General features: G+C 38.8%; 1 protein-coding gene across 3 annotated transcripts in view; it reads left to right on the top strand.

The window, feature by feature from the left end:
- Nucleotides 1–11,211, top strand: part of kmt2e (lysine (K)-specific methyltransferase 2E) — a 49,914-nt gene that overhangs the window by 15,305 nt on the left and 23,398 nt on the right. For all 3 annotated transcript variants that reach the window (XM_073838880.1, XM_073838882.1, XM_073838881.1), the window contains exons 2-4: nucleotides 1,079–1,263; nucleotides 8,775–8,886; nucleotides 8,973–9,232. In XM_073838880.1, the coding sequence (XP_073694981.1) occupies nucleotides 1,193–1,263; nucleotides 8,775–8,886; nucleotides 8,973–9,232 (443 nt within the window). In that variant the 5' untranslated portion in view covers nucleotides 1,079–1,192. The remainder of the gene's footprint in view (nucleotides 1–1,078; nucleotides 1,264–8,774; nucleotides 8,887–8,972; nucleotides 9,233–11,211) is intronic.

The raw sequence follows: 11,211 nt of genomic DNA, 5'->3' as shown, positions 1-11,211 counted from the left end.
CCTGGTTTCAGTTTTGTCGCGGCCAGTCTTGCCAAAATCCAGGTTTCATCTGCAGACTGTATGTCCCAGCATCTGGCCCCTCCTCTAATCCCACTTATCACCACAACACACACACACACACACACACACACACACACACACACACACACACACACACACACACACACTTTAATTCCTTTGTCGCCACCCTGTTTGTTGTTCCAGGGGAAGTATGTCAGTGTGACATATTTAGCCCCTCTGACCAGGATTAAAATGTTACTTGCGTAGGAAAACCCCGATTGGCTGATAAGGGCTGTCCATCAATGCCAGTTCCCTCCTATAAATATCCACAGAGCTGCTTCTCTCCGTCTCTCCAACACATACAAAGCTTAATCATCAATCTTTCCATCCATACGTTTTTCCCCGCCATTTGCAAGCATTAAATCTTCTCGCAAGCAAACGTCTCTGGCTGTGCACGCTTGGGACGAGCGGACGTTTATGGATGACAGCGGAAAATATAAAAGTCCGCCTCCATGTTGTGTTTTCAGTCTTTCTCTCTTCCTCCTTTACGTTCATGGTCTCATGCAAGTGCGCCCCCTTGAGTCAATGCAGAGTTACTTCACCCTGTTTGTTTCTGCAAAGGTCGAGCGCTGTTTTTGGACGCGGTTTTGCTACACAATCTTCACTTCCCTTCCTATGTCTTACAGAGGACATGTTCAAACACAGTTTTGTTTTTGTCTTATAGGGCTAAGGAAACTTTACCTAGAATAACATGTTGAAGCCCAAACAAGCTTTTGTTGATCTGTTAGAAATGAAAACAGCAAGTTATTTTTATATAGATTAGATATATACATGTGTTGTAGTATTCCAGTTCCTGTCTGCAAGAATAACACTAAGCCTCAGGGCCAACCATGGCCTCATATTTGTTTTATGAATCATAGTTACTCGTTGAAAGGAGTCATATCCTGTTTACAATGACCCAGGTTTCGTAATATCTGCTCTTGTCGGTGTGTAGTGTCCCAGTCATGTTTTTATTGCTCTGTTTGTGTTATATATCCTAATCTAACAGTGTGTTTTCTCTCTGTGTGTCTCTCTGCAGGCCTTGTGGATGCACTTAGATGTGTGCAATGAGTGCTGTGGCTGACATGCCTCAGTGTTTTGGATTGCTGTGCTCTGGACTCAGTAGGACAAGAGACTCCCAGCACAGAACGTCATGAGCGTAGTCATCCCAGTAGGGGTGGACACGGCCAACACCTCGTACCTGGACATGGCTGCAGGCTCAGAGTGAGTTGCTCTCTTTCTGTCGGTGTCCTTTCACATTGACTCATCACTACCTTTCGTTTCGTTTTGCTCCTTTTTTGGTTGCATCAGCAGAGAGAAACGCATCTCTAGTCAGATTTTTCCACCAACCGCTTCCGTTCTCTCATCTATCTGCTTCTTTCTCATCAGAAACATGCTCTGCTGCTGTTGCATCCACAGAAGATATGATTTTTTTGTTTTTAGTTGGGCATAAGTTATGTACTGCCCTACAAAGCAAAAAGGCAGTAACTGCATTTTTGGTCAAAAATGAGTTATTGTCATTTTCATGACATTCAAGGCATCCTTTATGTGACAAAATATCTTATCTCAAATGTGTGTGATTTCGCGGCATCCTCACGGGACGGTTTTAACATTGGATAACGGGCTGGATGACAGGATAACTTTAAAGTCATTTTTCTCAGTTCTGCACTTGGCGTAGTTACTGCCTTTTTGCTTTGTAGGGCAGTGTAGCAGTTGGTCTTTTCCAAACAATGGAAGTGGATTGGGACTGGAGCTGTTGAGCTCCAAAATTGAAAGTTGAAAACCTCCTAAAAGAACACACTGCCATTCAAAAGTTTGGGATCAGTAAGATAATGTTTTTTTTTTAAATTATTTTAAAGAAGTCTCTTATGCTAACCAAGGCTGTATTTATTTGATCAAAAATACAGAAAAAACAGTAATATTGTGAAATATTTTTGCAACTTCTAATTCCTAATTAATTTGCTATTTATTTGCTTTCCTATTTAAAATATACTTTAAATATACTTTAAAATAGAATTTATTTCTGTGACGCAGCACTGAATTTTCAGCATCATTACTCCAGTCTTCAGTGACACATGATTCTTCAGAAATCATTCTAATATGCTGATTTATTACTTTTATTATCAAAGTTGTGCTGCATTATATTGTTTTAGAACTTTTTTTTAGGATTCTTTAATTAATAAAATTGACTTTTAAAAGTCAAAGTATGCTGAAAAATATCACAGGTTTCACAAAAATATTAAGCAGAAAAAAACATTAACATTGATAATAAATCAGCCTGTTAGAATAATTTCTGTAGGTTCATGTGACACTGAAAACTGGAGTAATGATGCTGAAAAGTCAAGTCAAGTTCATTTATATAGTACATTTCATACACAATGGTAATTCAAAATGCTGTACATAAGAGGAATTAAAATCATAATATCATAAAAATCATAAAAATTAATAATAATCACAACAATAAAAATAGAATTTAAGAACATTTAAAATGATTTTACAAACTTGGAACAAAATACACTACAATTCAAAAGTTTGGGATCTGTAGACTTTTTGTTTTGTTTTGTTTTTTATAAAGAAATTGCTACTTTAAAGGTTGTATCAGCGATTTCTAGCCTAAAACATAAAGTGTCAATTTCAGCTGACCTTTCTTCACGATCCGCTCGCTGCTTGCCCCATAAATTGTCTGTGAAAAAAACACATCTCTCTGGTCAGCCTAGGGTCCGAGATATGCCAAAAAAAAAACAATCGGCACTACCAACCTTTTCACACATAAACAAACAGTGTTCCAACCAATCAGCGTCAGGGGTTTGGTGTTGTGGACTTTCCTACTGGTGCAGGGATGTGAGGGAGGCGGAGCGAAAGTCCACAACACCAAACCCCTGACGCTGATTGGTTGGAACACTGTTTGTTTATCTGTGGAAAGGTTGGTAGTGCCGATTGTTTTTTTGGCATATCTCGGACCCTAGGCTGACCAGAGAGACGCGGTTTTTTCACAGACAATTTATGGGGCAGGCAGCGAGCGGATCGTGATGAAAGGTCAGCTGAATTTGACACTTTATGTTTCAGGCTAGAAATCGCTGATACAACCTTTAATTCAGCGAGGATGTGTTAAATTGATAAAACATGATTAACAAAGACTTGTTAAAAAATATTTATATTTTAAATAAATGCTGTTCTTTTTAACTTCTTATTTCTCAAAGAATCCTGAAGAAAGAATCACAGGTCCAAAAAAATATTTTGGCAGCACAACTGTTTTCAACAGTAACAATGAAAGTAATAAATCAGCATAATGATGCTGAAAATTAAGCTTTGCATCACAGGAATAAATTCAATTTTAATGTATATTAAAATAGAGAAACTTTAAAAAAAAAAATCCTAATAATATACAGTTTATTTCTGTATTTTTAAACAAATAAAAATAGCTTTGATGAGCAAAAGCCACTTTTTTAAAAAAACATAAAAAACAAACTTTTGAACGGCAGTGTATATTTCTTTCTTTCTTTTTTATAAATAAATCGGCATGATGCTGAAAATTTAGCTTTGATTACAGGAATAAATTGCATTTTAATGTATATTAAAATAGTAAACTGTGATTTTTAAATTGCCATAATATTTCACGAAAGTACAGTTTTTTTTTCAGTATTTAAGAAATAGATACAGCTTTGATGAGCATAAGAACTTAAAAAAAAAACATTAAAAATCTAAGTGATCCCAAACATTGAATGGCACTATATGTGGCTTAAAAAATAAAATAGTCATGAAAACGTTTGTAAATGAAAACAAACAAAACAAAATGTTGACCAATGACACAATTTGAATTTTTAGTGTACTGTCCCTTTAAGAAAACACTGAATTCCACTGAGAATGAGTGGTTTTATTTGCAGTTTTGTATTTGTACCTCCAGTAAGCACATATTCATCAAATTCGTCCTACATCCTGTTAGCTTGAGTGCAGGAAACGCAGCTGTTAAACGTCTAATAGATGTGGCGTCACGTGCCGTTTGGCAGACCCCTCCCCTCTGCAGCATGCGCTTGAATGAAAGCAGTGTGTTTCTCTTTAAATGCGTTGCCTCGTCACTTTGTGTTGCCATGGCGCTCTCCCCCTGCACTGCGCAGGGCCTGTTGTCATGGCGACCGGCTGAGTGACAGCTGGGCCCTGGAGCTTTAGCCCGCTTAAGAGGCCGTGCTGCCGCGTAGCTTTACGTCCGTCTGGCATTTAGGCGTCCTTAACGCCTGTCTGGGTACGCAGATTTATTCCACAAGGCTCTAACAAGCTTTCGGAAAGATCTCCACCTGACACGCCGCATACAGAAAATAAATGTTACGTTGTTTATCTCTGGGTGGTCTTACACGGTGGTCTACGCGTCGGCAGATCTCGGTCGAGCGTCACGCATCTCCTACGTGGCTTTTTGCTTGTTCCTGACATTACTCCTCAGTCAGGGTCAGCCCACCCCGGGCCTGCGGCAGAGGTTGTCATAGTTACCAGGCATTGTGCATCACCGTGATGTCAACACACAGTCCGTTAAAAATGCCATTGGACCTGAAACGGCTGCTGTAATCCCTCTAAACCTCATCTAGCCTTAGATGGACACTGTCTGGGGTGCTTTGAGTGGTTTACACTAACATGACACGCATGCAACCTGTGTATGCTGTTACTCTGTCTGTCGCCCCACTCTTTCAACAGGTGTGTGTGAATTGTCTATTCCATATTAAGCTGTGTTTGGAGTGCTGGGCTATGATTAGCACATGCATACCCCTTACGTTTAATTGGAGCTTCAATTACAGCAGCACACATGCTGTCTGTCCTCTCTTTTCTGTCTCTCTTTGATCAGTTTTGTAAAAAAAAATGTTAGTTTATTTTAGTCATTTTTTTAATGCAGTGCACAACAATGATATTTCCAATATTAAGACTGTTATTTTATTATAGATGCGATTTTAATTAAGGCTTTCAACCCTGTGCCTTTTAGCGGCAAAACATTTTCACAGGTCGTAGTGATGGGAATGATTTAATAGCAAATTAATAATTCCAATTCCACTTAACAATTCTGGTTATTTAACCATTCTGAAGCACCACACTCCTCAATTCCTGCTCATCCAGTATTTGGTACTATTTCTATTTTTTTTGTATAGTAATAACATAATATATCACATTTACATTTATTCATTGAGCAGATGCTTTTATCCAAAGCGACTTACATATTGCCTCCTTGAAATTGGTTTTGAGATATTGAGCTTCAAAGTTTTTGCATTCCGTGTACTTTGTAGATGGAGCCTTTTTGTTTTCGAAATAAAAAGTCCCCCAAAAAAAATCACATAATGTAAGTATGTGTGAATAACTAAATTTTGACAAAAATGTCAGACAGAACCTTATAATTCCAAGATCACAAATTCACGATACGCTACTAGTCAAGTTTTTGAGCAGTAAGATTTGTAATGTTTTTTAAAGTAGTCTCTTCTGCTCGCCAAGCCTGTGTTCATTTGATTCAAAGTCCAGCAAAAACAGTACAAATTTGAAATATTTTTACTATTTAAAATAACTGATTTCTATTTGAATATATTTTAACATGTAATTTATTTCCGTGATTTCAAAGCTGAATTTTTAGTATCATTACTCCAGTCACATGATCCTTCAGAAATCATTCTAATATTCTGATTTGCTGCTCAAAAAACATTAATATTTTTTTTTTTTTTATTGAAAACAGCCGAGTAGATTTTTTTCTGGTTTCTTTGATGGATAGAAAGTTCAGAAGACCAGCATTTATGTAAAATAGAAATCTTTTGTAACATTTTAAATGTCTTTATTATCACTTTTGATCAATTTACAGCATTGTTGACAAATACAAGTATTAATTTCTATAGTTTTAAAAAAGTAAAAAACAAATAAATTTTTACTGACTCCAGGCTTTTGAATAGTGTTTAAGTGTATAATGTTACTAAAGCTTTTTATTTCAGATAAAAATGATCTTTGGATCTTTCTATTCATCGAAGAACCCTAAAAAAATATACTCAACTGTTTTAAATATTGATAATTATAATAAAAAATTTCTTGAACAACAAATCAGCATATTACAATGATTTCTGAAGGATCATGTGACACCGAAGACTGGAGTAATGATGCAGAAAAATCAACAGGAATAAATTCTATTTAAAGTATATTAAAATAGAAAACTGAAATTTTAAGTTGCAATAATATTTCACAATATTACTGCTTTTGCTGTATTTTGGTGAGCAGAAGAGAATTCATTAAAACACTTTTGACTGGTAGTGTATATTGAAATTAAACGTGATATGTTAGCAGCAATAGACCGTTGCAAGTTTAATTATAGTTTTTGCGAGACTTAATGGCCATAATGAAAGCGACAATAGATAATTTACCTCAGATTGGGAAAATAAATGAAAGGAAAATAGATCTTGCCAAACTGTGAACATTTTGTGAGTTTATTCCTTGACAAAGGTTCGATCAGATCAGTACCAACTTTTTCATTGCAAGTATGAGAGAGTCCACCCACTTGCTTTTTTCTCATTGGATTTGTCTTGTCTTGTAGAATTTTCATTTCTGGTGTGGACACAAAATCTTATCTCACTGGGAACGGGCGTTGAAGGAATAGTTCACTCAAAAATGAAAATTCTGTCATTAGTTACTTACCCTCATGTCGTTCCAAACCTTTGTTCATCTTCAGAACACAAATGAAAATATTTTTGATAAAATCCGAGAGCTTTCTGACCAGCAGCGCGTTGAAGAATGACATTGAAGAGAAAAGTTGTTGAATAAAGTCATTATTTTAGTTTTCTTCGTGTACAAAAAGTATTCTCGTAGCTTCATAAAATTAAGGTTGAACCACTAATGGACCAATTTAACAATGTCCTTGCTACCATTCTAGACCTTAAACAAGATGTGAAGAGTAACATGCTGTCTATGCAGGGTCAGAAAGCTCTCAGATTTAACCAGAAATGTCTTTATTGCGTTTCAATGATGAACAAAGGTCTTACGGGTTTGGATTGGAATAACATGAGTTTGAGTAATTAACAACAGAGTTTCTTGAAAGTCGAATTGTGTAATATCTGCACTGATTTGTCATTGAATTTTAAGTAAGACTTTTTAAACTCTGTTAGTTTATCACTTAGTTCTAGGTTCATTTTACATTGGACATTGTTATAGCGTGATACACGCAGAGTAATGCAAATGTTTGAGAACCAATAACAGTACTGAGCACATGAAAGTCTTTAATGAGCTAAAAATAATGTTGCGCTGTAATGCTGCGTTTGAGTAATCCAACTTTCTTCAATCTGTCAAACGTCTCTCTGCATCCGCAGCTACTCAAACACCTTCTCTCTGTCTCCTTTTGACTCGCTTGCAAGCCCTATTCCTAACCCTGCTGAGAGAGGCAACTGTTTTTTAGTAAAGATGCTATTATTGTCACCGATGCACAGGAAATCCCCCGGCTTGTCACCTGTCCCGCGTTGATAATCTTATCGCTAAAAACCACACCGCAGCGTAAAAGCATCAATAAAACCTGCTAATCATTTATCGCCTGCCTGGAAGGGCCATTTCTTCGTAAGAGCTCTTGTTCTCATTTAACTTGTGTGTACACACATACGCATACACTCGTGCTCTCTCTCAAGGGTCCGCCCCTCAGCAGTTCACACACTTTCGCTTTGACAGTTGGGCTGCAAAGCACCAACTGAATCAGGAAGTGTAAGCGTGAGGCAGGGACAGAGACGGCACGAGGTGAATGTGACAAGGCCAGCAGGTACAGTTTCTCTTCGCTTGCACTAAGACCCAATCGGGAGGAAAGTGGGAATACGACGAAAACAGGAAACAGATACGGAACGGTCTGTTAGTGCCGTTTACGGTGCAGACACCTTGATTTATGGTAGGTTTAGCTAATCCAGTTGTTTTTTTTAACTACAGTGGTTGTTTATGTCTCATCTCGCACGTTGAAAACAGCACATGCGTTCTTTGTATGCGTGTAGTAATATGCAAATGAGCCCTTAATTGTTGTTTATGTGAGTGCATTGGTGTCAGGTTAAGCGTGTGATCTGTTTCTATACTGGCATCAGTGTGTCTGCGTGACCTTGACACAGTTTTGTGTGAAAAAATTACTGTATATGTGATTATAAATCTGTCTGGAATGGTCCGGCTTTCTCTACATGTCCTTTCTGCCAATAAAACTTGGCATTAAGGGTTCTTTTGCAGCCAATTTCATCCGCAAAACACTCCTGCCGTTTCTGGTTTTACTCTAAATCTCCTTCCATTCATTTCATTCGCGTTTAATAACACGTGGAAGAGAAGGCCTTTCATTCAGCATGTTTGTGTGGCCCAGATAGGGTTTGGGGTTGTGACAGACTTCATTGTGAGATTACAGAGAAGTGTGATCCTGTTATTTCACTTTCTACAAGCCGCGTCCCGCCAGCTGAGGGCATGACAGGACACACACATACACACATACACACACACATGTGTGTATGTACAAATTGCAGGTCACTACTGAGGTCTGTCGTGTTCTGTGTCATGCTAAAATATGCAATGACTGGTGCCAACACAACCGTTGATTCGTTGGCAAATAAACTTCTCCTTGCAACTCAGTGAGCTTAATCTTCGATCTTCCTTTCCCTTTTGTTTCATAGCCGTCAAACCAGTTTTTTTTTTTTTTTGTATACTTAAAACACGCCTTGTCAGACTTGTTCCTCATTCTGCCCTCTTTTTTTTTCTTCCTGTGCATTTGTATGGAGCAGACCAGAATCTGTGGAGGCGAGCTCTGTGGTAGTTGAGAAGTCCAGCTACCCTCACCAGATTTACAGCAGCAGCTCCCACCACTCCCATGGCTACATCGGTCTGCCTTACGCCGTGAGTATCGTCCCCCAGCCCAAACACATAGCTGACCTGCCTATCTACATATCTGTTCATGTTTTGACTCTACGATTTCCTTCCAGGACCACAATTATGGGGCGCGACCCCCACCCACCCCGCCAGCGTCCCCGCCTCCCTCGGTGCTGATCCGGCCAGGTGAGGCTTTGTTTGTGTCCGGGGGCCGGCCAGGCGAGAACTTATTTGTGCCGGGCGGGCAGGACGAGGCGTCGCGTGGCACCACGCTCAGCACCTCGGAAGACGGCAGCTACGGTGCTGACATCACACGCTGCATTTGCGGCTTCACCCATGACGATGGCTACATGATTTGCTGCGACAAGTGCAGGTGAGAACACACACGTTGATGCCGATTCGACTTGTTCGAACTATGTCTACATGTGTAATTACAGCATTCGTGGCTGCGTTTCAAAACCTGACGAGTTGCGTATCTGTCTTAAGCTGTCTAAAATGCTGTAGATGTGGTGCTCAGTAGTCAATAGGCCTTGTATAAAGAATCATGAATAGTGGTACAACCTGTGAGTCCTTGATAGTGTGAGAAATTAAGAGGGCAAATATGCCACAGAGACTGACAAGTGTCACAGATGTTATAAATGTTGGGTGGATGTAATGTAGTATTAAAAAAAAAAAAAAAAAAAAAGATATGTTTTCTAGGTCAGGGGTTCCCAACCTTTTTTACTCTGGGGCCCCCCTCTGCCTGACATGTCCTCTTAGGGGCCGTTCACATGTAGCGTCTTTTGCGCGCTCAAGTTCGTTATTTCAAATGTAGACGCGCGGCTTGCGCGCGCATAATGGAAGCGACGGGGTGCGACGCGCTCGTTTTTTCCAGGCGCGTCCGCAACGCATCGAGATAAAAACATCTCAACTTTTCAGAATGCCGAAAGCGCACCGCAGGTCATGTGACATGGACCAACCAATCAGCTTCCTCACGTTTTTCCGTTACATTGAAACCTCAGCAGAAACATGGAGGAGCAGCTCATCATTGTGGTCCAGGGATTTCCTGAACATTATGATTTGTCAAGCCCCCATTATTTTGACGCTAATAGAAGAAACAATGCATGGAGACGCATAGGCTTGGAGCTAGAGAGCAGCTGATGGTTGCTTAGAAACGGCAGACGCTTCCGGAGCGCAAGCGTCTAGCGTTTTCCACGCGTTTTAGGCGCGACATATGAACGGCCCCTTATACTGTACTTCCGCAGTAAAGAAAAAGTATTTATTTTGAAACCTTTTTTATTAACCAAAACATTTGTTTTGCCTTATTATTCTTCTACTGCATGTTATAAAAAAACTCTAAATTCAAACAAACTTAAAATATACCTTATAATCTTTAAAGAAAACTTCTGCTCAATTCTAACTTTTAAATTTATTTTACTTCAGACATTCTTTACAACTTCAGAGTACTTTTTCTTAAATAAGTGAACCTGCCGTATAACAGGGATATACCAAAAGACCACTAAACCTATCCCTTTGAACTTGACTGACTGAATATCTGCTGTTTGTATCCATTAAAAATTAATATACAAATTCAAAATACAGCAAATACATTCTAAATCTGTTGAAACGCATCGATGTGAAGGTTTGACGAAGACGGGATCAGTGAACTCTGTCAGTGCGCACCTGATGCTCATAAAGTGTTATTAAACACCGAGCCTCACTTCTCTTATGTGGGTGAGCATCCATTATAAAACACTCACAGAACAATAATTTGGACAACTAGGCAAAGGTTTGAAATTTCACGCAAAAATAAGATAGGGATAAGAGCCCCGAGAGCGCGCATAGTTTGTGAATCAATAGCAGACTTATGCGTGTCTCATGTACGACTTTGACATACAGGAGTGTTATACATTAGGCACACGTAAGTTCGTTATTATGACACTAATCATTTTTACCTTTACATTAGAGCGACGGTTTGCTTCATGCATGCAGCTGAGAGATGAAACAGTAGTTTGCGTCCAGCGTTTAGAAGTTTTGAGCCGCCGTTCAGTCTGTATTTAACAGTGCTATGAGGCTTGCTGCGCCGAGTCTGAAGCAATCAATCACAGAACACGAGAGAGACTGTGCTTTTATTATTTTCATTTAGCATATTAATAATGAAATTAAACAATTATAGGATAATATTTAAATTAATTTAAAGATATCTCGCGGCCCCCGCTGATATTTCTAACATTTTAGGGAAAATCTATCATTGTTTGAACCAAAATATTAAGTAATGTTTCTTAAGCACCAAATCAGAATATTAGAATGATTTCTGAAGGATCATGTGACACTGAAGACTGGAGTAATGATGCTGAAAGTTCAGCTTTGTAT

Source organism: Garra rufa, chromosome 4 (assembly GCF_049309525.1).
Source record: "Garra rufa chromosome 4, GarRuf1.0, whole genome shotgun sequence".
Classification (NCBI taxonomy): Eukaryota; Metazoa; Chordata; class Actinopteri; order Cypriniformes; family Cyprinidae; genus Garra; species Garra rufa.
Note: the sequence above shows the minus strand (reverse complement) of the source record. Positions and strands in the feature narration are given on the sequence as shown.